Below are 26,022 nucleotides of genomic sequence, written 5' to 3'. Positions count from 1 at the left end.
GTAAAGTCTGATGTCTGCCTTGATCTGACTTCCTAGCCTCAGGTTTAAAAAGTCCAATCTGAAGTTTTTTGTCAAATTTCCAAAAAAGTCTATGTAGTTATTCTGGCTGCACTTAAGCAAATAAATGAGACTAAACCTAAGGAAATAAATAAACCAGGTATAATAATCCTAATTACTTAGGAGGTAGAGACTGGGAAAACCATGTGTGAGATAGGGCTTGAACTCTGGGCCACCTAGGGAAAACTGTGCGTGCGTGTGATGGGGCTTGAACTCTAGGGAAAATCGTGTGTGTGTGTGTGTGTGTGTGTGTGTGTGTGTGAGAGAGAGAGAGAGAGAGAGAGAAAGAGAGGGAGAGAGAGAGAGAGAGATGGGGCTTGAACTCTGGGCCATGCTGTCCCTGAGCTCTTCAGCTCAAGACTAGGGCTCTACCACTTGAGCCACAGTGCCACTTCTGGTTTTCTGGTGGTTTATTGGAGATAGAGTCTCATGGACTTTCCTGCCCAAGCTGGCTTTTAACTGAGATCCTCAGATCTCAGTCTCCTGAATAGCTAGGATTATAGGCTCACGCCTATAATCCTGGCAATGGGCTTGGGAAAATATTAGTTCTGGGCCAGCCCAAGCAGAATGCTACAGACCCCATAACTGATGAAAAGCTGGCCTTTTTGGCATGCCCCTGTCATCTCAGGAAAGCATACATAGGAAGATTGTGGGGAAGGTTGGTTGAGGCATAATATAGGTAAGACCAAAATAATCAAAGTAGGGCTAAAGATACAAGCTTAAGTGACAGTGTCTGCCTAGCAAGTGTAAGGCCCTTTGTGTATACCCCAGTACCCATGCCCTCAAAATCAGACTAGACTTAGATTGTAAACAAATTAGTCTTGATGTGATTACCTTTGGTAGAAAAAAAAAAGGAGGGTAAATTGAAGAGAGAAAATAAAACATTTTGCTCCATTCAAAACTTAGTTTTAAGATTTACCTGTAGGGCTGGGAAGGTGGCTCAGTGGTAGAGCGCTCGCCTTGCATGCATGAGGCCCTGGGTTCGATTCCTCAGCACCACATAAGCAAAAAGAAAAAAGCTGGAAGTGGCACTGTGGCTCAAGTGGTAGAGCACTAGCCTTGAGCTGAAGAGCTGAGGGACAGCGCCCAGGCCCAGAGTTCAGGCCCCACGACCGGATCCAAAAAAAACAACAACAAAAAAAGATTTACCTGTATCCTGGACAGTGTGGTATATTTTAGTTTTCTCTAACATTGTATTACAAATCAGGACAATGGTAATTTCACATGGGAGGGGGAGGGTAACTTACCCCAAAACAGAAACAAAACTCGGTATCATAAAATTCGTGTTAATTTTTTTCTTACTTGTGCTTACCTGTCTCATCACGATGGAATGATGGCTCTGTCATGTCAAAACCCAGATCTTGGCAGGTTCTAAGATTCTGTGGCCTAGATAAGTTTATCAACATCCCTAATGCAATCATTTGTCCAAAGCTATTATTACAGATCTTTTTTTTTTTTTTTTTTTTTTTACAGATCTCTTTTATAGAGCTCATATGCTTTGCTTTAATTTACTCTTGCCTTTGGTGCTAAGAATCAAACCCAGGGTGTTTGACCTGCTAGACAGGGTTGTGCCACTAAGCTACACTCAGCCTTAATTCATTCCTGCAATGCTAGATGACAAATTACTATCACTGAACAGAAACAAATATTTCAGGTACCATAAAACTCAAGTTACAAAAATTAGTGAACAGGGGCTGGGAAGGTGGCTCAGTGGTAGAGTGCTTGCCTTGCATGCATGAGGCCCTGGGTTCGATTCCTCAGCATCACATAAGCAAAAAGAAAAAAAGCCGGAAGTGGCGCTGTGGTTCAAGTGGTAGAGTACTAGCCTTGAGCTGAAGAGCTGAGGGACAGTGCCCAGGCCCAGAGTTCAGGCCCCACGACCGGAACCCCCCCCCCCAAAAACAAAACAAAACAAAACAAAAACCACAAAAATTAGTGAACAGACTATTTGGTTAAAGAGGCAGATTTAGCATCTGGCTCTTCAATTATTCAATTTTAGTTGGATTGGTTCATGACCCTGGCTAAAGAGCATATTCTAAACTCTTGGTACTATCCTCCCAATAGTCATCCTGTTGTAGTGTATACTCTCTCAGTTTTAAATATACCTACAATTATGTACCACTTGAGGCATACCTTGATTTGTCCAGCATCTTGGTGGTTAATTGGAGATAAGAGTCTCAGACTTTTTCTGCCTAGGCTGACTTCAAACCTGAGTCCTTAAATCTTAGCCTCCTGAGTAGCTACCATTATAGGCTTGAGCCACCAATGCCCAGAAACCATTTTTATTAATTACTTGAATAAAATCACACAAGGAAACTAAGGCCTAGATGGATCAGTATTAGACTAGCTACACAATGACCCCTGGGAGGGAGAAGGGAATAAACTGAGATCAGAAGGAATTCAGCACACTAACTTCCTGGTGGGGAGCAGGGCCAGGATGCCATCATAAGAAAACACAAACCATTTCATCTCAGAGCAGGTTTGGATCCAATCTCTTTATTGTTAAGGTCCCCTCCCTGTACCACCCGCCCTCCAAACCTATAGAAAAAAACCAAGCCTGGGAGTGTCCTGGGGAGAGAAAACAGTGTGGGGAAGTCCTGTGCTCTGCCCTCTGGCCTGGACAGTGCAGACAGGGAGGGCGCACAGGGAAAGGGTAGGCCGGTAACTCCATCTGCAGAGAATGTGGCACTGGCTGGGATGCATGGGGGAGGAGTGCCTGCTGCCAGTTTTCCTGTAGTACCCACTATGGGTCCAGCACCCAGGGTGGGTGCCTGGCTGAGGCCTGAGACAGTGAAGCCTTTCTCCTGCTGGTGGCCATTGCTCCTGTCAGACTGAGAAAAGAGATTAAAAAAAAAAAAAAAAAGACAAAGAGACTAAAACTGAGTAAAAGGAACCCTGATAAATTTGTCATCATGGGAGTAGGGAAGGAAAGATGAAGGAATGGTGTTTTAAATAAGATAACACCTGCATTCTGGATCTGGCCTCTTTAATATTCTGGCTATGTAACTGTGGGAAAACCTCATCTTTACCCTGAACTTCCATTTCTTCACCTGAACCACTATGCCTACTTTATAAACTAGCTTCACAAAGTAAAACAAGTTTAAAATTCCAAACAGAAAACCTATACATGAGGAATTTTTATACTTAACCATTTGTGGAATTTTTTATGCTCAACTGTCCTATATTCAACTGGTGGAGCATCTTCATAAACGTACCATTAATCTCAACAGCTCCCTGGGATCACGGGTGTTTGACATCATCGTCCAAGCCTACCTTACTCTGAACATGGTTCTATGGGAATGGGTCAGACAGCAGGCAGAACAAAATATGGCCTGGCTTTCCTCTACGGTAGAGGAGAGCAGGGTGGTGGCCAACAGCCAGAAAGTGGACTATGAAATTACACATTGACGGGTTCAAGTGTTGGCTCCCCCAACTAGTACCTTGGGATCGTATTAGATATGTGCCATCTCCTGGCACTTTCAGTACCTACATTTACATCCAACATAACTCCCACCTTGCTGTGTTAAAGATGAAATCAGATAAAGCAGAGGAAGTTCTTATCCCCAGGGTATTTCCTCCTTGTATCAGGATCAAGTCCAAGCCCCTATGCCCAGTATATAACTCTAGCCTCTGATGATGACTAGTGCCCCCTCTCCTTACACTGCAGCGTTGGACCACAGCACAGAGCTGGCCTCACTACACTATAAGGATTGTCACAGAGCTGTGCCTTGGCTAAGACAGTTTCCTTGGTAGGAATACTTCTCTCTCAACCATAAGCAGGATCAGCTTATGTATCGTTTCTTCCTCCTTCTGTTGTCATCCTGCTCACACTGGGTAGCAATAGTTTGTGTCCTACCAATGGACTAGGAACTCGAAGGTAAAGATAGTTAACATTGCTCACAACCCTTTCTGGGTTATCCTGGATAAGAATGGCATCTGCTGCTTCCAGCTGCCAAGCCTCCACCAGAGGCATCACAAGGTAAGTAGATATATAGGGGCCCTCATTCTTGGACACAACACTACCCTATATCTGCTTCAGGAAAAAGGAACACTGTCCACTGTTTTCCTCCCTGTACCTCCCAGAGCCCCCATACCTTCTTACTGCAAGGCCCCATCCTCTGCATCTGTGTCCTGGCTGTGCTCCTGAGAGGGAAAAGGCAAGCAGAAACCATACATCACTTACTGCAAACTCTGAGTTCTGCGTTCACAAAGGTCCTGGGGCTCAGGGCCCATCTGAGGGTACAGCACAGAGAAGGAGGGAAATGACTATGGAACCAGTCAGTAAGGCTGACCTAAGATTCCAAGAGGGTAGTTTGAGGGCTCCACAGGAAAGAGAAGGGCCCAGAGAAGATACATGTATGTAAGAGTATCAGGAGGGTTACTTCTGCACATGGAACAGACCTTGGACTGGAGTAGGCTAAAAACCTTGTAGACTGGTAGACTCCCCATCTTTGGCGTGTTTAAGAGAATAAGATGAAATATCAGGTTAGAGTCAAAGAAAGAAAGAGCAGTTGGTCATGAGGAAGACCTTCTATCAAAAGACCTAGTCCATTTGTCCTCAAGCTGGAACCTGGTAGTGACTAGAAGGAGAAGCTCTAGACTTGATGACTTTCGGGCTTCAAGCCAGGTTTGGCCTTTATAAGCTGTAAGGGCTTAAACAAGCTACTTGACCCCATCATCTCCCAGCCCCAGTCTTGGTTTCCCTACAGAGTAAAATGTTGCCATTTTACTGAATCATGCAGGACTGCTCTTAAACAAGTTATAAAGTATGGACAACAAGTGTGGGAACTCAAGGAGTGTTCAGTAAACTACTATATAAAAGGTTCATACAGACCCAGTCTGGTTGACCTTCCCACTCGATGTTAAATGGTTCCTCTACCTCAGCTTGGATACTTCCAAAATAGACAGGGGAGGGGGTTCATCCTCTTATTAAACAGCCCACTTCAAGCTTGAGCAGCAATGGCTTTTAGAAAATCCTCGTGTGGAATAGAAATCCACCCCTGTATTGGTTCCCAGGCAACCCTCTGGAACTCCGCAGTGTATGGGCCATCCCCACCCCAAACCCAAGTTCTCTTCTTCTCCAATCCACATGGAAAATGGAGGCCAAAATGGGTTCCACCAAGGTCTGTCTCAGTCCCCAGTGAAATTTCTGACTGGCAGCTGAAATAGGCAACTACTTGCTCCTTATGCTTCCCTCTCTTCACAGGACTACAACCTCTAGGAAGGAGGAAAGCACTCAAGAGGAGCAAACCAGCTCAGAGGCTCCTTCCATCTGTGACCCTCCTGATACTAAGAATACAAAGTAAATCCTGGTCCTTCCCAGCATGCCCTGCCCAGTCCCTCACCTGTTCTTCCTCGCTGTGCGTCAGCAGCCCTTCCTCGTCACCATCATCCCGAGTCTGGGCTTCTCCCTGAGGCATGTCCACCTCAGAAACGGCATCCTCTTGTGGGGCTGGTGGTCGGGTGCTACTGCCACTGCCACTATTACCAGTGCTGCCACCAGCACCACCACCACCAGCAGCACCACTGCTGCTGCTGCTGCTGTCAACCTTCTTCTTGCCATCTTGAAGGGTGGGGGTAGAAGAACAACAACTAAAATTCAACCGAGCAGCTATAAATTAGTACTTTAACAGAAGCTGACCTCAGCACAGTGGGTACAGATGGACTGGGATTTGCAGAACTCTGGGATTGAGATCATCTCCCCCACTCTCCCCCAATGCACTATCCTCCCCATCCTTGGTCCTCAAAGGCTGACCTGGGTTGGCCCTTTGCTCCTCAGCAATCTGCTCCAAGCGACCCAACAAGGCGTCAATGTTGGACTTGATCTGTGTCAGCTCTGTCTTGATTGTCTGCAGTTCACTGCTCTTTACTGAAAGTGGAGAGGGAACAGGGCTGTTACCTTGAGGTATAACCCTAACAAAACCCCAACTCCATTTGGCAAACTAGAACAGTTCCTTTTTGGCACTTTTCCTGACTAGGGAAAAGATGTCTTCTTGGACCTACCTGGAGACCAGCCCATTTCTCGGAACCTGGCTCTTTCTACTAGACATCTCAATACAAAAGGGACTGGGGGTACAGGAATACACACCTGTGGTAGGATCATGTGTGCCTGGTTGTATTCAGGGTGGAATCTGTTTTTAAAGGTATGAAAGGAGGGTCTTTTACAATCATTTCTACTATCTGACTGCAGTATATGAACATTACAATGTTTGTGGAACAATGGGCCTGTGTAGACTTGTCTTTATCCTTACCCGAGGAAAAATGATGCTATCTCTTTACCATGTAACAGCATTAGAATCTGTGTCCAAACAAAGTCCCTTTTCAAATGGGAGACTTTTCTTCTTGAAAATTTATGGAACTACTCATTTGGTTGTATTAAGAGTTGAATTGTGAGAAATTTGTTTCTTTTTTTCCAATGTTAAAAAAAAGTGATTTTTTTTTCCAGTCCTAAGGCTTGAACTAAGGGCCTGAGCACTGTACCTGAGCATCTTTTTGCTCAAGACTAACACTCTACAACTTGAGCCACAGTACCACTTCTGGCTTCTGTGTATGTGGTACTAAGGAATCAAACCCAGGGCTTCATGCATGCTGGCAAGCACTCTACCATTAAGCCATATTCCCAGCCCTGATTCTCTTATTTTGCTGATGATAAAAACACATATCATCTAGGAAGATGTTGTTACTCACACTTGATCTTCACTGAGCCAGTATTAATGGCTGTGGAGCGGCCAAAGAGCTTGACAGGTATGGTAGTTTTGACACGACGTACCAAAGGGACTGTGACCCGAGGTCGCTTCACAGGGACTGCCCTAGGCACTGGCACGGGTGATAGGCGACCACGGTAGTCAAAGAGCCTGTGAGGACAAAAAGGCCAGAGGCTGCAGCATAGTCTGTAGCCACCAGAGGTCACTGCAGCTCTAGCTGTACATATGAGGGTATGAGTTCTATGACAATACTTTATCAGTCTGCTCCCAATAAGCCCTGGAGTAAAGAGGAAAGGCAGCACAACCCCCAGTTAGGAACAATCTCTGAGCTTGTCTGAGACTCAGTTTTTCTCATCTATTTAATGAGGAATCGCTATTCAATTCAGTGTCTTCCCAAGTCTGCTATGAGAGAATCTATTTAAAAACAAACTTCAGAAGGTGTGACAAGTGAAAAAAACCAGGATACCAAGATCCTCAACTCAGGAACTCATGGCTTCAGAGACATGCAGAGATAGACTGTAAGCTTATTCCTTTTGGACCTCCTTTAATTTCTTGTTCCATTTCAGAGATGGAGGCCAGAGATTGAGTAGCACATCAAGATCAGGGTCCCCAGATTGTGTGCTATCCCAACACTATCATCTGGTCCTCTTTAGAAAGCCTTTTCCCAATGATAGCAGCAACTCAACAGAGGTCTTTCCACTGCTACCATCTTTTTCTTTTTTTTAAAAAAAAAAACTTTATTGTCAAGATGAGGTACAGAGGGATTATAGTTACATAAGGCAGTGATTACATTTCTTGTCTAACTTGTTACCTCTTCCCTCATTTTTCTCCCTCCACTGCTACCATCTTTGTGCAGAGAACTGCGGCATTGGTCTGGGGAACATTTTGTACTATATTTGTGATGGCAGTCATCACTAGGCAAGTCAATGTTCACTGCTTAGCGCTCTTGTTTAGGGACGGTGATGGCTGAGGTTGGGAGTCTCTAGGAATGGGTACAATCCTGGACCCTTTATTTCTACCCAAAAGGGGCAGCTCTGGCTTTAGTCAGAAATCACTCAACCAATCACTCACTCTCTAGATGAGACCTGAAAGATCAGTTGGAAGGGACTTGCCTAAAGTCACAGTGAATTCAGTGGTAGATTTGGAATTAGCACTAAGTCTTCCAACTCCCAGACTAAGACACTTCCCACCACATTAAAATATTTCCTAATACCCTGCCCCTAGGGAGAAAAACTGAGACTCAAGTGATCCTGCTCTTCTCGTGCTACCTGGAGTGGGCAAGCTGGAGTGAGAGAAGCAGGGAAGAGTCTGGGCCAGCCTTCACCATGACCTCTAGTCAACCATATGGCTAGTGGGAACCTACAGCAGGCCTCATTCAGACTTTCAATGGCTGCTGGCCTCTTAACTATAAATATAAGCCTAAGCAGCTCAGAATGAGCTCTGGCTTTTTTCTGGCTAACTAGGGACACCTCATGGAAGCAAGAAGAATGAAAATTACAAGAATGAAAAACAGGAGTCTGAGGGCTCAAACTGCAGTTAGTTCTTTGCTGTTGTATATTCCAACTGGCTATATTTCTGTGAAGTCCACTGGCTGTACAGTCCCTCAAGTCTCACTATAGGACTAGAAGGAGGAAGGACAGTCAGTGTGCGACAGTGTGGTATGATGGTGGTCTCTCTGGCCTGGGCATCTCAGAATGAGACCCTTGTCCCAGGTCTGCCACTGACTTGTAGAGCAACCTTGAACAGATGCTTGTTCATGTTCGTGGGCTCCCTTTCCCAACTAAAAGACTGAATAGGCTTCACAAGTAATCCTTTATAATCTTTCCAGCTTGGCTGTTTATGCCTGGGCACAACCCTCTTCTGCTCACCTACTGTAGAAGCTGTCTTACTCGTAACCATAGTCAAATCTGTAACCACTGGGGAAAGAAAGGGGAGAAGGCCAGAGCTTAGCCCACTCTCTACAGATTGCCAGTTCTAGGTTCAGCACACCGTCACTACCAGCGTTTATTCTCTCTATGGAAAGAAGGGCTGCACCCACACACCTAAGACAAAATGAGTGCCCCACCTGTAAATAGCAGATGCCGCTCTCTTTAGCCCCTTAGGTCTGTTAGGCTTGGGCTCTCCAGCCATGTTGATATCTGTGTGGAGGGAGAAGGCAAAGTTGGAATTCTGACGTGACATATTATTGTCATTCATGTACCCACATAGTAATTTATGTACTTATGTTAATTACATGTACTGAGGCAGCCAATAAAACAATGTCTTCATACATCAGATACATACCCAGACATCCCACATTGATATGGTATTTACGTATTCATATACATGGAATCACATATATGCACATCTACTAAGGAACTACTCACACATACATGCATATACCATGTACGTCATATACATATACACACAAGTATATTCATCAAGTATAGAGAAATATATACTTACCTCACATACCCAAGCAAGAAAATTATACACACATAACATTTACGCTCAATATACTCAGACTTGGATGGGTATACATAATGTACATAGTTATACATAGCTGAGTATACATATACATATATATACATTATATGTAATTGTCCATAGGTAAAGAAGTCTACACACAATCTTACAGATATTCTACCAAATGTATGCTTAGAACAATGTGTAATACATAGGACCTCAATAAATATTTGATAAATATATGCATACCTGCATACACATTCAAGTATATTCAAACACACACACTTACACACACCTATCCACACAAAGGTGTAAGTCCACATATTCAATCACATCTATATACTTTGTATCAAATACATATATTGCCCTTCTCAAACATAAATATACACAAATAAGAATGTGTATAAACAAACTTTACACACATTACACCATGGATGTATGTACTAACAAAGGCAAAGAGACCCGTCCTGCTTTGTCCTTGTATTCCCAACTCCTTCCTCCTGGTGGTCAGAAAAGACTCTAACTTGAACCAGTTGCAGACCAAAGTAACAGACTATACCAGGGTCCACTGTTACCTTTCTACCTAGGGAATTTAAATTTTAACCAAACCTTAAAGATTGTTATTAAGAAGCACCGAGAAAGCAGAGACAGGACAAAATAATTTTCAGAGGCTTCTGTTAACTCTCTTCTATAGGCATTATCATAACTACATAGTTTGTATCATAACATAATCTGTTCAAGTTATAAAATCTCTGAGCAGTAGAAGTGGTTGGGAGGAGTAGAGAAGGGGTCTAAAAGGAGAACTGGATTGTGAGGAACTAGGGAATTGACAGCAAACTACTCTATAGGATATTCAGATATTCCTGTGGAGAGAGGCTTATCTTACCAAGCGTCTGTCCAGCCAGCACTCGTCCATTCTCTCCTAGCACAGCTGCCCGGGCATGGCGCTCATTGGCATACTGGACAAAGGCATATCCCTTGTGTACAGAACAGCCAGCCACACGGCCATACTTGGAGAAGATAGTCTCCACATCTGACTTCTTCACCACAGCTGTGTTGAGGTTTCCAATGAAAACTCGGGAGTTGATGGACTTGGGGTCATTCTTATTGGTTACATTACTTGTCTGGATCTTCAAAGACATGGTGACCACCTGAAAAGAAAGTCACAGTGAGTTTGGGTCCCAAGCTGGAATCAAGGGCTGCTTACAATGTGTATCCTGATTTAACTGATTATTGCTCCTTGCCTTTTTAAATACTCCCAGCCCTGCAACATCCAACCTCCCTGTTTCTGCATGTGTTTTCTTGTATCTCAGAAAGTTACCACTTATTTCATGCAGGGTGCTTTACATTGTTTCCTCATTTGGTACTCATGTAGGTAGACAAGGATACACATAACAATATATTGCAGATGGGAAGAACCTGACATTCAGAGTCAGAGAAGTCACAATGCTGAATGGCAAGGCTGGGATTAACTAGTCTGCTTGATTGAGTCCAACTCTTTTAAACCCATACATTAATACCCATCTCAAATGTTACATCATTTAGAATCTAAATTTAAAGACAACCCTCAGCTCTTCTTTCTGTTCCCTCAATGTAGGACAACAGGCTACTCCAGAAGAGTAGCAAAGATCCCTCCCCTGCTTTCACTGTATTTGATGTTGGTATAATTTGTGGAGGGGAAGGGAAAAAGCAAATCGTTTAAATAGGGATATAGGTGGACCCATTAAAACAATGAGATGTACAAGTCGTAATGTCGAAAATGAACTTTACAACTTTGGTCGGGGGAGGAGGGAGACGTATTGGGTTGAGGGGCGGGGGGAGGATGGGAAGGGATGGGAAGGGGAAACAAAGGAGGAGGCTACAATGCTTGATAAGAAATGTACTCATTATCTTGCCCATGTAATTGTAACCCCTTTGTATGTATTTTCACTCAAAAAAAGAGTATCAAAGAGGCTCTATGGTTAATTACAAATAAATACATATTGTAGAAACTGTTTAGTTTGATCTAGACATGGACCTACTTAGCCCACTACTATCAACTTCATCACTCTGCTTCCCAAAGTTAAAGTCAATTTAAATATCATAGTAAGATGACATATTTATCTGAAAAGTACCTTTAATAATCTCTTATTATTTCCTATATTTGTGCTTATTTTCATTCAAACATTGTTTTGTTTTGCTTGAGAACAAATTTGCAAATACTTTGTTTTCTGTACTCTGGATATGTCTCTTTTTTTCTTTTTTTGGGGGTCGGTTATGGGTCTGGGCACTGTCCCTCAGGCTCTTCAGTTCAAGGTTAGCATTCTACCACTTGAGCCACAGCGCCACTTCCGGTTTTTAGGTGGTTAATTGGAGATAAGAGTCTCATAGATTTTCCTGGCCGGGCTGGCTTTTAACCGAGATCCTCAGATCTCAGCCTCCTGAGTAGCTAGGATTACAGGTGTGAGCCACCAGTGCCTAGCTAGGTATGTCTTTTATCCCTTTGCTGACTTCTTTTTCTAAAGAAGGTATACTTAGGTATAGGTTCCAGGGAGAAGCAGCTCAATGTCAAAAGAAAAGGCCTTGGCATTTGTATGTCCTGTAGATATCTTCTGCTCATTGGTATAGGCTAGTACAACTACAATCTCAACCTCCTCAGGCCATTTCAGAAGATGCCACGTGTATAAAAGCTTTCACCAGGGGCTGGGAAAGTGGCTAGGTGGTAGAGCGTTTGCCTTGCATGCATGAGGCCCTGGGTTCGATTCCTTAGCATCACATAAGCAGAAAAAGCCATAAGTGGTGCTGTGGCTCAAGTGGTAGAGCGCTAGCCTTGAGCTGAAGAGCTGAGGGACATTTCCCAGGCCCAGAGTTCAGGCCCCACAACCAGAAAAAAACAAACAAACAACAACAACAAAAAAACCCCAAAACTTTCACCAGCAGGCCAGACCTATTTGCCTAATTATTTGAGGGCAAAGAGGACTTATTTCCAGAGAATTAGATAAGAAAGCTAAGAAAACAAGTAAAAGAAATCTTTTTGCCATACTAAGGTGAAAGACTTCGCATGTCTTTTAAATATTTCTATTTTTAGAAGCAGGCATGCTCTGGCCAGCTGGTGGCACTCTTTACAAGAAAAATCATAGGGTGGACCAGGAGACATGAGGGGTAGGCATGCACCAACTGAAGCCAAAGACTGAGGGAATGTCAGCACTGCTACTGAAGGCGGGTACCAGCTTAGGAATCGACTTGGAAGGGATGAACTCTTATTACTTAGTTTACCTTTACAGCCAATCATCACTATGTATAAAGCAGTGAAGGACACCAATTACCCATTTCATGTAACACTTGTCCATATGATTCCTTTGAGAGGCTCACTTCTCACAGTTCTGATAATCCCTCTCTTACTTGGATCATGCCATTCAAAGGGCTAATTCTTTGTCATCATGAGTATACAAGAAGGCGATGGGGCTCCTATGTGATATCAAAATCACTAAGGAAATAGTTTTGATTTGACTGGAGGAAGCCAACCAGGACTTCAGTGCAACTGAGATAAAGGAGAGAAGGGATGATTTCGACAGACCTATTGATGACTGCTGGCTTTGTCACTGACCTGGCAGGGGTAGGATAGTTGTGGATACCTCAGACCTCTGCCAGAAGCCTCTAACATCACTGAACAGGAAGTATTTGCAAAGCACCTGTGCTTGGCACTATGGAGGCATCAGTAGGCACTCCCTTTAGTAGTATATTCAATCTCTCAGATTTGGCACTACCCAATTTTCTCTCTAATCACCTGAGGTATAAGATAATGTACATTAAAAAAACTTCTTAACCAAATGTTTACAAACAAGACCACACTAAAGCTACCAGCACAACTATGTTCATTGCAGCATTATTTACCATAGCTAAGATATGGAACCAACGCCCCTCAGTAGATGAATGGATCAAGAAAATGTGGTATATATACACAATGGAATTCTATGCCTCCATCAGAAAGAATGACATTGCCACATTTGTTAGGAAATGGAAAAACTTGGAAAAAATTATATTAAGTGAAGTAAGCCAGGCCCAAAGAAACATAGGTCCCATGGTTTCCCTTATTTGCAATATCTAGTATATGTATGAGTCAAGCGGAAAAGGTCAGATAATGTGATGTCAGGAAAATGAACCCTTAGACATGTATTTTAATGTTTTTTCTTTCATGCATGTGTTTCTAACGCATTTATAAGACTATCTCTTTGTTGCTTTGTATGTCCCTCCCCCACAGTATAACCCCTGCTTTCACTATATTTGATGTCAGTATAACTTGTGGAGGAGAGGGGGAAAAAACAGTTGTTTAAGGATACAGGTGGACCTGATGCAACAAAGAGAAGTATAAGTTGTCATGTCCAAATCGAGCTTTACAACGTCGGCCCGGGGGGGGGGGGGGGGGGGGGAGGGGGGAGGCTGGGAAGGGATGTGAAGGGTAATCCAAAGGAGGAGGCTGCAATGCTTGGTAAGAAATGTACGCATTATCCTGCCCATGTAATTGTAACCCCTCTGTACAGTATGTTCACAAATAAAAAATAAATAAATAAATTAAAAAAAAAAACTTCTTAAGCCCTTTTCTATTCTAGTAATACTGACATTTGTGGACCATTCTAGATTAGGGCCAAGTTCAGGTGAGAGTATGTTCTGTATGATACCAAAAGGAGCCATGTCACATGTAAGTCTATTTCCTGCATCTGGTCAAGGAAATATGAACACTGACTAATCTAATTGTTTGGCTTTCTGCAGAAAGGGTCCCCAGGGTAATCTAAGAACAAGACAGTTGGGCATGGGTGGCTCATGCCTATAATACTAGCTACTGTGATCTGAAGATCATAGTTCAAAGCCAGCCTGGGTAGAAGTCATGAGACTCTCTAATTAATCACCAGAAAACCAGAAGTGGAGCTGTGGCTCAAAGTGGTAGAATTCTAGCCTTGAGTGAAAAGAGCTCAGGGACAATGCCCAAGCCATGGGATAAAGCCCCATGACTGACCCCCCCCAAAAAAAGAACAAGACAGTGGGGCCCTTTAAGGTGATTAGGTAATGAAAACAAAATCCTCACAAACAGGTTTATATAAAAAAGACTCTAGAGAGCTAATGTGTATTTTTTACCACATGAGAATGGGGCAAAAGGACAGCTGTCCCTAAGTCAGCAGCCACTAGGCCCTCATCAGACATTGAATTTGCTGGTGCCTTGATTTTGAACTTCTCAGCCTCCAGAACTTTGAGAAAGAAATTTCTGTTTATAAATTACCTTTTCGTCTTCTTTTTTTTCTTTTTTTGTCAGTCATGGGGCCTGAACTCTGTCCCTCAGCTCTTCAGCTGTAGACTAGCGCTCTACCACTTGAGCCTCAGCCCCACTTCCGGCTTTCTCTGCTTATGTGGTGCTGAGGAATCAAACCCAGGGCCTCATGCATGCAAGGCAAGCACTCTACCACTGAGCCACCTTCCCAGCCCCCACCTTTTTGTTTTCTAACAGCAGAATGAAAGTGAGGCCAGATAGGTAAGGAGAAGGAAAATGAAAAAAATAGTAAGTATTAAAAAGGCTAGATTCAGAAGTTGGAAGAGGAAGTAAACTGAAAAACCAGAACTTGAGCAAGCTACCTTCCGTCAACCACTACTACCCTTCTAGATATTAAGCCACAAGAATAGAGAATATAAAGAACCTATCAGAACCTGCCTTCTCCTTGAAATGTAAAGCTACGACTCGGCTTTAACTACTTCAGAGGCTGAGATGGACAGTCTACCTCAGAGAAAAATCTTGCAAGATCCCATCTCAACTAGCAAAACACTGGACATGGTGGTACATTCCTGTCAAACCAGCCACATGGAAAGCTGAAAACAAAGTCCCCATCAGTCTGGCTAAAAAGCAAGATCCTATTTATAAAAATGACAAAAGCAAAAGAATATGACTCAAGTGGTAGAGTACTTGCCAGGCAAAGTTAAGTCCCTGAAAGTTTAAATTTCAAATGGATAGAGACAGAAAATTAGAAATTACATCTGGCAAAGAGAAGTCCTGAAGGTACCTCTTGTTCTTGTAACCTGGGTAGGCCTTGATAACAACTTGATTTTTTTTTTTTTTTGGTTGGTTATGGGGCTTGAACTCTAGGCCTGGGCACTGTTCCTCAGCTCTTCAGCTCAAGGCAAGCACTCTACCACTTGAGCCACAGTGCCACTTCCAGTTTTCCAGTGGTTAATTGGAGATAAGAGTCTCACAGACTTTTCTTGTGCGGGCTGGCTTTGAACCATGATCCTCAGATCTCAGCCTCCTGAGTAGCTAGGATTACAGTTGTGAGCCATGGGTGCCTGACTAACAACTTGATATTTTAGAATAAATCCCATCCATCTTGGCCACTCAGAAACATTGTCTAATCACTAGGAGATGCCAGATAATATGACCACATGTATAGCACCAATCAGTATAAAGACCGAAGATAAAAACCACTATTTTATTACTTTTATTCCTATTTCCTGCATAAGAAGCAGGAAACATCCTCCCCTTACCCCCTCTCTACTTTATCCTGTTACTCTAAAATAAATTCCTACTAAAACTTCCACCTAATGAGTTTGTATAAGCCTCCCTGAAATTCTTCCCATATTGTATCTCAAATTCCTGTGACTGAGTAGAAACTCAGCCCTTATCTGGTGACTAAAGGACTGTGACATCTTCATATTGCTAGTCTCATTTGCTGAGATCAGCATAGGTGACTCATTTAAGGCCAACAGACTAGTGGGGAAGTAGTTAGGGGGTTTCATATTCTACATACTACTATCTCAACAGTTATCCTAAATCTTCTGAGTCTGCCATGTCACCCCTCTGGGCTTCTAATCCTGCCTTAGATTAAATCCAGCCTTACCCATCTCTGACCCACTTCTGATGAAAGATGATCTCAAAGGTAGTGATGTGGCTCCAGCTGGTGTCTTAGTGCTGTTTAGAATGTTCAAGCCAGTCCTGATGAACTCTACTGGCTTTATTAAAGCCCACTAACCTTAAGTAACTCTGAGGATGTCTGAATGGTTTAGGAGAAAAAGCTGTCAGTGATAGGGAGACGGAGTCTGTAGAATCCAAACAATTATTTACAGATCATATCTAGGCCTTCTCCTTGGTTCAAAAAATCTTGGTTACCAGACAGCCAGGGATGACAGAACATCTCTATTAATCTCATTAAACTCACCAGCATCGCCCAAATGATCATTATTGGCCAGACAGAACTAATTTCCCAAAAAGTGCTCCTTTAGTTCCTTAGCATTTCTACTCCCATGAGCAACTTCAGATTTTTTTTTTTTTACTATTTCCTAATAACAAAGGCAAAATGTACACAAAATAATAAAAAGAGCACAGGCTCTGGATCCTGTACTCACTGATGAGTTCTTAGCTGAATGGGCAGTACCTGGCCAGAGGAAACAGGTCACTTGGGGCATGTGTATGAAGGTCACAGTATATCTTTATCTTGTGCCTTGTCCCTTCCTGAGTCCTTTGTTTCTAGCCACCATATGAGCAGTTTTGGTCCACCAACTCTCCATGATACTCTTTTTTTACCAATAGACCCAGAAATAATGAAGCCAGATGACCATATGTTGAAACCATAAACCAGAATAAATCCTTTTTCTCTTAAGTTGACTTACTCAGGTATTGTATCATAATGACAAAAAACACACCAGACAACCCAACTGCCTTATAAGAGCAGATGAATCCAACCTGGCACTTAGATCACCCACACTCCAGCGCTAATGTGCACCATTTTACCTGAGATCAGGAAAGTTAGGGTAGGGAGGCTATGCATACTCACTCTCTTATTCTAGTACTAAGTACCTAGGAACTTCAAAATGGTGCATCTTCCCCATGCCTGTCAAACTACTACTGTATAGGTCTGGTAAAGATGTTCCAGGCTTTGCTCAATCACTCTCACTCCTCAATTGTACCATGAGGCTCTAGTTTCATAGTAAAACATTGTTATCAGTATATGGTAAGCCCTGGAAGGTCAAAGCACAAACAGAAGTCAAGGATGGGCCTCAGTCTTCTTTCCTCACAGTGTGGTCTGAGTATATTATCTTGATAGCCTGCCTTTCCTGCACCTTACACACTAACTCTATCCTTGACTAGCTTTAGGCTGAGGCTTAGCACACGATAGAAGTGCCCCTTCACAGATGTGGAGAAAAGTAACAAAAGAGTGGGAGAGTAATTATCTTAGACTTCTAGTCCCCAAAACTGATTATTGCTAATCGAACTGGGCGCCAGTGGCTCATGCCTGTATTTCTTGCTACTCAGAAGACTGAGATCTGAGGATTGCAGTTCGAAGTCAGCCAGGGTAAGAAATCCATGAGACTCTACTCTCCTATTAACCACCAAAAAGCTGCAAGTGGAACTGTGGCTCAATTGTTAGAGTGCTAGTCTTGAGCAGAAAAGCTCAAGGACAGTGCCCAGGCCTTAAGTCCAAGCACACGCACACATGCACGCTAGCACACACACGCACATATACACAGAGATTTCTAATCTCCTTATTTGCCAAAGCAACCCCACCTATCGAATCGTAACTACAAAAAATTCAAATTCTAAGCTAATTATGGACCAAGAATTAATGAACAAATTAACCATTTAATCATCCAGCAATTGGTCTAGTACTTTACTTCCAGCAGGGACACCTATAATGTCCACAAAACACTGGGAAGGAACCTAAGCAAAGCAATATGGGAGATCAGAGAAGGAGTAAGAAAACAATGGAAAGGTCTATGAAAAAGAAAAGTGTTGCCAGGCGCTGGTGGCTCACACCTATAAACCTACCTACTAAGGAGGCTGAGATCTGAGGATCACCAGTCAAAGCCAGCCCTGGCAGGAAAGTCCATGAGACTCTTATCTCCAATGAACCACCAGAAAACTAGAAGTGACACTGTGGCTCAAGTGATAGAGCAGTAGTCTTGAGCTGAAGAGCTGAGGGACAGTACCCAGGCCCAGAGTTCAAGCCTTACAAATGACAAAAAAAGAAAAAGAAAAGAGGAAAGTGTTTAAGATGAATTACCACTGAAAAAGGAAGAGGCTACACTAGCAGGATGAACTGTAGGGACAATGTACAAAATGTGCCCTCCCTCTTTCTTTCACCCCTATCTTCCCAAGTGTACATGGGCCTAGGAAATAAATGTTTAAGTAGAATATCAACTATTCCTTGATAGATACAAATTTGGTCTTAAAGGAGTACACAGTTTAATATGCAGCAACTTTAACAGGTACTTGTTGGAAGCTTTACAGGCATAATCTCTCATAATTCTGATCACAAACTAATGAGGTAAATAGTATCACCTTCATTCTACAGGTGAAAAAACTCGCTCAGAAAGCTTAATGTTTTATCCTCAGTTACATTAACTGACATGAATGAAAGATCCTGTTTGTCTTGATTTTAAAAACTTATACTCTTCCTACTCCTGAGATTGTTCCCATTAAGCCTTCATTCACAAGAAAAATGCTACTGGTTTTTGCTGCTTATGTGCCAACAGACCTATATGACTACAAAAGGCCCTTCCAGGATTAAATAGGCGCTTACTGTGTGCCGGGAACCACCTTAAACCTCTTGCATATATGTTGTAACCATTTCACAGATGAAGAATTTAAGCCTTAGTACTTAGTTCTACTCTACCCAGGCAATGGCAGAACTGGGACAAATCTGTACGAGACAACAGTTGGTCCTTTTAATCTTGGCACAATATTGGCTTCAATATTGGCTTGTACCTGCTTATAGTTGGTCAGCTTCTTCCTCTATCTCTTAACATTTTCTGATTTTTGCTGAGGGTACCCACTCAAGTCGAAGAGCCATTCAGCACTTGTTGTAAGCCTGGGGTATGGTCCCCTCACCCTTCCCATGCCTTAAGGGGTTGGCTCCTCACAGTGATAATGTGGCAAGATTAGTCACTGCTTGCTGTTGGTTGATTATAGCTATTCTTTTCTGTAAATGAAGTTTAAAAGTCATCAAAGGGTTTGTCAGCTGTGACTTATGAGCCTCTCTCCTGCAGGGAAGTCAGGCAGTGACAAATGCCCTTCTCTTTCTGTTATCCATTATAAGTCGGAAGGTGCCATGTTCCAATTACTGGAGACCCTGATGCAGCTCATAGAAAACCCTGCTCCAAGCTGTAGCCATTACTCAGGCCTGGCAGTGCTGCCAGCAGGGCTGCTCTAGGCCTTAGGCCTCAACCCCACTGAGTAGAAATGGAGTGTTTTCCTGACTTTGTGAGCTGGCTCTTTACATTCCTTAACTTGTATTAGCCCCTAATGGTTTACCCTAAGCACACCTTACAGTGTACTTTTGCCATGTGGCTTTTGTGAAGCCCAGACTGAAGACTGCCTAACTGTCACGAGGAAATAAGATTGTGCTACCAGGTAGACTATGTGGGAAATATATGCTCCAGGTAGGTCAGAGGGTAAAATGTCTAAGATATTTAGAGAAAGAGTCTGAAAGGAACCCAGTACAACTAACAGCCTCAGCATTCAGTATTATCTGAGAGACTGTCAAGCTTGATACTATGAAATGAAGATTAAAGAAATACAGTCCCTAACATGGAAGGTAAACTGAGAAAATTTAAAAGTCCAGAAGAATTGTGGACTCAAAGTTACAAAATCGGTTAAGTCATAGATAGAATTAGTGATATCTCTAGTGATATAGAAAAAATAGAGTGACAAAGAAAACCTTTTCATGTTTTAGGCTAAGAACACGCTTAGACTCCCATGCAAATCCCACTTAAGTCACTTACTACATGTTTGAATCTGGCCAGTCCCATAAATACTCTCCAAAGTCTCTGAAAAATGGAGATGATTAATGACTTGCTTTGGGGCTGTGGTAAGGATTAAGTAATATACATATGGTACTGAGTGGTAAGCATATATTAAGTACCCTAAAATATTACTTACCATCAAATAATCTCTAAAATAACTCTGAGTCTATTTTTAGAGACAAAGCAAGGTCATTTCTACTTTATCATACATATTAAATAAGCCAAAGCATTTCAAAACTATTCAGAGTGAAGGACTAGTTTGTTTTATGAAACTCCAACCCATTATAAACAAGCATTTATATACAACAAAATGTGAAATTGTTACAAAAGTTTCTAGGCTGAGCACTGGTAGCTCACGCCTGTAATCCTATCTACTCAGGAGGCTGAGATCCCAAGCTTGGGTTCAAAGTTAACCCAGGCAGAACACTCTTACCAACAATTAACCACAAAAAGCTGGAAGTGGAGCTGTGGCTCAACTAGTAAATAGCTAGCACTGAATACAAAAGCTCAGGGACAGAGCCCAGGCCCAGAGATCAAGCCAGGACCAGCACCAAAAAAAGTTCTCTAAGTATTTCCTCTCAATTTCCATGCTGATAGTGAATCAGTAATAATTTAGACTAGCTATACTTTAGTAGCAAGCTCCCATCCTCTCCCCCCATCACTCTTCCAACAGCCTTTATGACACCAAAGCAAAGAAAGAATGTTATTTAATAATTTCACTGCTTTCAAATTCTTTAGCTTGATTTCTTTCAGACTTTGGTGTGTTAATTCATAAAAATTGCCATACATGCCCCTTTAAAGGGAGAAGGTAGGAAGGCCAAATGAGTTCTTCTAGAGGTGACTTATCTTAGTCATTTACTCTAGGTAATGCTGTATCCTAAAAGGCAAGAGAATCTAGGCTTAACTAGAACAGTCAGGCACTGATGGCTCACACCTGTAATCCCAGTGACACAGGAGGCTGAGATCTGATGATTATGGTTCAAAGCCAGTCTAGGCAAAAAAGTACATGAGACTCTTACCTCCAATTAACTTCCAAAAACATGGAGCTGTGGCTCAAGTGATGACAGAGCATTAGCCTTGAGCAAAATAGCACAAGCCAGCACCCACACATTGAGTTCAAGCCCCAGGACCAGTAAAAAACAAAGACTGTAACAGCCTGGAGGCCTGAGAAGAGGGCAAATTCCATTCCTAAAGAGGCTGGTATTCCTGAGCCATCTCCTGCTACACTAGAAGCTATAAAGCCAGCCAAGAAGAGAAAGGGCATGCCTTAAATAGTCTATTATTTCTAATTTCCAGTATTACTATCACAGATGTCTACACACCAGCCTTTCCATCCAGGAAGCTGAGAGTTAATATGGACACCAGACTCATTCCTGAGTGGTACACTATATGTAAGAGTTTGGCTGACCAGTTAAGTCAGCATCCAAAGGCAAAATAGTACTCATTACTTTTGGTGGGTTTTTAAAATGTTTTTTGTTTGAAGCTTGAACTCTGGCCCTGAGCTTCTTTCGCTCAACACTGGGTAGTTTATTACAGATAAGAGTGTCACGGACTTCTCTGCCCAGGCTGACAGATCTCAGCCACCTGAGTAGCCAGGATGATCTGTGTGAGCCACCAGTGCCCAGCATATTCATTACTTTGAATTCATTACTCTGCATGTCCAAATTTTCATCACTGTGCAAAACTTCTTATTGCTCTAATTGAGCTTATACAACTATAGCTAAGTGATCATGTGATTTAGTGGAGAAAAGGGCACAGCTTGCTGTGTGTATTGGAATTAAAGGCCTGACCCATCAAGGAACCAAAGTCTAGAGTCCTTATTACCATGTGAAAGACTATGGAATGTGGTTTGGAGTAATCTGTAAAACCAAAATGTCAGCCGGGGCTAGTGGCTCATGCCTGGAATCCTATCTACTCAGGAGGCTGAGATCTGAGGATCGTGGTTCAAAGCCAACCAGTGAAGGAAAGTCCGTGAGACTCTTATCTCCAAAAAACCACTCAAAAGCCAGAAGTGGCTCAAGTGGTAGAGCGCTTGCCTTGAGCTGAAGAGCACAGGGGCAGTGCCCAAGCCCCGACTTCAAGCCCCACAACCGACTAACAACAACAACAAAAACCCCACAAAAATGTCTTCATTCTGCTATTGAGTTAGTTCTTTGACATCAAGTAAGTTCTTTGTGCTTCAGGCATTCCCCCTGTAAAATGAGGATAACAATACATATCACTAGTGTTGCCAGAGGATAAAATAATTTGTGTAAGAATTCACAACAGTATCTGGACACAGTCAAAAGCATGTAAATATTAGTCCCTGTTACTGTTGGAACCTCTAGGAATGTCTCCTTGTAAGCAGATAAGGGCAGATGATCAGTTTTACTGTAACATAAACCTACCGGTAAATGATCAAGGAAAAAGTACTATCACTGTAGGTAAGATGAGTTAGCTTCAAAATTCGAGCCCTTGGCAACATGCTTTGAACATAACAGGGACCACAGGAGTGGGCACTCATTAAGTGTTTAATGAATAACTATGTGGAGGAAAGGAGACTACAGGATCTACAAAAAAAATTTTAAAAAAAATAAAGAGATGAAAATCAGGACAGACAGAGGCTCCCCGCAAGCCAAGGTTCTTAGAAAGGCCTCATTGTACACTGAAGACCACAAAAGGAGACACAGCTCTCTTTCGGACAACAGGACCTAGGGGCTCATAGTACAAGACATCCCTGTTTGCTCACTATTTAGTCTCTGTTGAAATTCTTACATTCTGTGACTACTCTATTTTGAGTAAGGTTACAGAAAACTATCTGCATCTTCCAGTCTATAGTAGCATAAGTAAAGAAGACAGAGAGGGAGACCTAACAACCTTCCACATGATAGACTTTACCCTAAGTTAAATAGTAAGAGGGGGCTGGGAAGGTGGCTCAGTGGTAGAGTGCTTGCCTTGCATGTAATGTATGAGGCCCTGGGTTTGATTCCTCAGCACCACATGAGCAGAAAAGGCCAGAAGTGGTGCTGTGGATCAAGTGGTAGAGTGCTATCCTTGAGCTAAAGAGCTGAGGGACAATGCCCAGGCCCAAAGTTCAGGCCACAAAACCAACCAAAAAAACAAACCAGTAAGAGGGGCTTCCTAGTAGATTTTCCCTTGCTTGTGGAGCCTTGGGACCTCTACTAACTATGTGACTTTTGGAAGGTATTTCACTTCTCTCAAGTTCAAAGTTCCCTATCTAACAGGGATAAAAATTCCTACCCCTGCCCACTTGTAGCATGCTTGCTGTGAAGGTCAAAGGAGATACCATATTGTTTTCTTGTATGTGCTACACCGATATAGATGAAAAGCTGCTGCAGGTTTTCCTAGCCAGAGGTACCAAGCAGGCAGCCAACTGGATGAAATCAGGGACTAGATGGTGCATAAGTTGGCAATGCAGTTAAATGTAGTACCCCTCAGGTATATGGCTAATTAAATTTTTTTTCATTCAAAATAATCCCTCACAGCCTCACAAAGAACTGATCCTAAAGATAAATGTGTCTTAGCATATGTTTTCTTTTTTATTTCTCATATTCAAACAGGAGTAGGGAGGAAAGCTGACTGCTCTCCAGAATGTTGATGTTATTATCACTTAGGACTCTGCTATAATTTGATATCATCTAAATGCTTTATACGGCCTGTGTTAAAGGATTGGTTCCAAGGTGGTGTTATTACAAGTTGGTGGAAACCTTGAAAGGAAGGGCCTAGCTGGAGATCTGTAGATCATTGGAGGCATGTCCTTAAAGAAAGCATGTACTTCTTCCTTTTTCTCTACTCCCTAGCTTGTGATGTAAGCAGTTTCAGTCCACCATACACTCTTGTCACAGGCCCAAAATGTCAGGCCAACTACAGAATATAGAGCTTCTAAAACTGAGCTAAAACCTTTGTTTTTTATAAATATTTCAGGTCTTTCGTTACTATGCTGGAACAAGCTCTAAACATCATCCCACAGTGCCACATATTTGGCACAAAAGTAACAATTAAGAATGATGTGCATCACAGCTACTTTGCATTTATCACTCTTGTAAAAACACTAACTCCACATGTCAGGCACTGATGGCTCAGCTAGCATCTGTAATTCTAGCTACTCAGGAGGTTGAGATCTGAGGATTGCAGTTCAAGGAAGTCAGGAAAGTCCATGAGACTTTTATCTCGAAACAACTAGCAAAAGGGTAGAAATGGAGCTGTGGCTAGCCTTGAGTTAAAAGAAAAAAAAAAGAAAAGTTAACTCCACAACTATTATGCATCTGCCTCATATATGGCCCTACTACGTTCTACTTAAGACCCATTAGAGAATCAAATCCAAACCCTTTTACAAAGCTTACAAGGTCCTTCACAAATTAAGGCAACCAAATCCATACCCAACAATCCTCTAAATGGGTTAAGCCACGCTTACTTTATAAGTGAGTAAACCCTAGTGCACATGCAGTCAGTTTAACAGAACATGTCAGTATGAACTGGGTCCCTTTCTAAGGGGATAGGCATCAAATTCCAAAATATAGACTAAAGACTAAATAAATACCTTTTCTTGGGTTTAGTTTGTGGGAGGTAGGCATGAGAATGGGGTATTGTATGGCTCAGGCAAACCTTTCCTTCAGGAATACCTTAGATACTCCCTTTGAAGTTGACAACCTGACTCTTCCGGCTCCCACAGATGTAACATCATTAATAAACGTGGCTTAATCACCAAATGCTCCTCTGCAAATAATAGGATATACATTAACCTACCTAAGTTCAAGAACCCCTGCTACCATTTATGTCAAATAAATAACCAATGAACAGCTTAGCTAAATTACAGTGAACCATCCAAAATGATACAGACTTCTAAACTAATCAATTTAACCAATTAACCCAAATACCACGGCTGCTGGGGTACACATGGCCTTTTTTTAAAAATCTGTTTTAGAACTCTTTTGAGCCTCCTTTCCCCTCAAAAAGGAGATACCACACTAAACAGGCAGTGCTGCAACAACTGATTAAGGAAAAAAATTCCCCAAAACTGAAAAAGGAGTCTCAACAATAAGGGAAAAGTCTTAAGTTTTAGACAGACCAGAATTTATATCTATAAACGAGCACTAATTAATTATGTGACCTTGGCTATGTTATTCAACAACTGGAATCCATGTTCTCTATTAGGTATATACAGTAGCTTCATGCATGTACACAACCAGGATTTAAATCCACAAATAAGTACTTACTAGTTACGTGACCTTGGCTATGTCAACAACCCAAGTCAATGTTTTCTATTAAGCATATATAAAGCATGTTTGCATGCACATGCACATACACACGCACCAGGTCATTCATCAACCCCTATTTATTTGGCCTCTTAAATACTTTTTAGAATGTAGCCTCTACCTATTCATTTTTTCCCACCAGTCTTAATCTTCCATTGTTATTAAAGCAATATCCTATCATTCCCTTGCTTAAAACTGAAGCCAAGACCAGATTTGCTGCATTATCTTAAAATGTTTAGAGTAAGAACTTATATTATTTCTGATTATTTGAGAACTTCTGCTTATTACTTGAAATTAGTAAGTAAAACCATTACTAACCAAAAACAACATCCTTCTTATATAATTACCAAAAGCATTTTATTCTTATTTCTTTCCTGTGATTTTTATTGTGTTACATCATTCATTAAATTTAATTTGATAATCTTTTCTGCTTTTTTCTTCTTTTTGAGACTATACAGCCCAGGCTGGCCTCAAAGTCACAATCTTCTGTCTCATCTTTAACTCATGCTGATGTTAAAGAGGCATACACCATCATCTGTTTAGTGTAACCTATTTCTTTTCCAATTAGCATTATTAGGCAATTATATCTATATTGATGTATAGTTTTTAATAAACATCATTTTGTTCTGATTTACTTTTTTTGTCGGTTGTGGGGCCTGAACTTCGGGCCTGGGCACTGTCCCTGAGCTTCTTTTGCTCAAGGCTAGTATTCTTTTTTTTTTTTTTTTTTTGGGTCCGGTCGTGGGGCCTGAACTCTGGGCCTGGGCGCTGTCCCTCAGCTCTTCAGCTCAAGGCTAGCGCTC

At 42.1% G+C, this 26,022-nt stretch overlaps 1 protein-coding gene across 4 annotated transcripts in view; it reads right to left on the bottom strand.

Moving 5' to 3' along the window:
* Nucleotides 1-2,539: 2,539 nt before the first annotated feature.
* Nucleotides 2,540-26,022, bottom strand: part of Raly (RALY heterogeneous nuclear ribonucleoprotein) — a 71,274-nt gene continuing 47,791 nt past the window's right edge. For 3 of the 4 annotated variants that reach the window (XM_013011030.1, XM_013011028.1, XM_013011029.1), the window contains exons 2-8: nucleotides 10,093-10,357; nucleotides 8,827-8,899; nucleotides 6,745-6,911; nucleotides 5,813-5,926; nucleotides 5,403-5,620; nucleotides 4,152-4,200; nucleotides 2,540-2,888 (exon numbers count right to left, since the gene is read on the bottom strand). In XM_013011030.1, coding sequence (XP_012866484.1) covers nucleotides 4,156-4,200; nucleotides 5,403-5,620; nucleotides 5,813-5,926; nucleotides 6,745-6,911; nucleotides 8,827-8,899; nucleotides 10,093-10,348 — 873 coding nt within the window. In that variant the 5' untranslated portion in view covers nucleotides 10,349-10,357 and the 3' untranslated portion in view covers nucleotides 2,540-2,888; nucleotides 4,152-4,155. Of the gene's footprint in view, nucleotides 2,889-4,151; nucleotides 4,201-5,402; nucleotides 5,621-5,812; nucleotides 5,927-6,744; nucleotides 6,912-8,826; nucleotides 8,900-10,092; nucleotides 10,369-23,318; nucleotides 23,326-26,022 lie in introns of all 4 variants that reach the window. The other variant, XM_013011027.1, reaches the window with a different exon arrangement.

Source organism: Dipodomys ordii, unplaced genomic scaffold (assembly GCF_000151885.1).
Source record: "Dipodomys ordii isolate 6190 unplaced genomic scaffold, Dord_2.0 Scaffold13, whole genome shotgun sequence".
Lineage (NCBI taxonomy): Eukaryota > Metazoa > Chordata > Mammalia > Rodentia > Heteromyidae > Dipodomys > Dipodomys ordii.
This window is presented reverse-complemented; position numbering and strand designations above follow the sequence as displayed.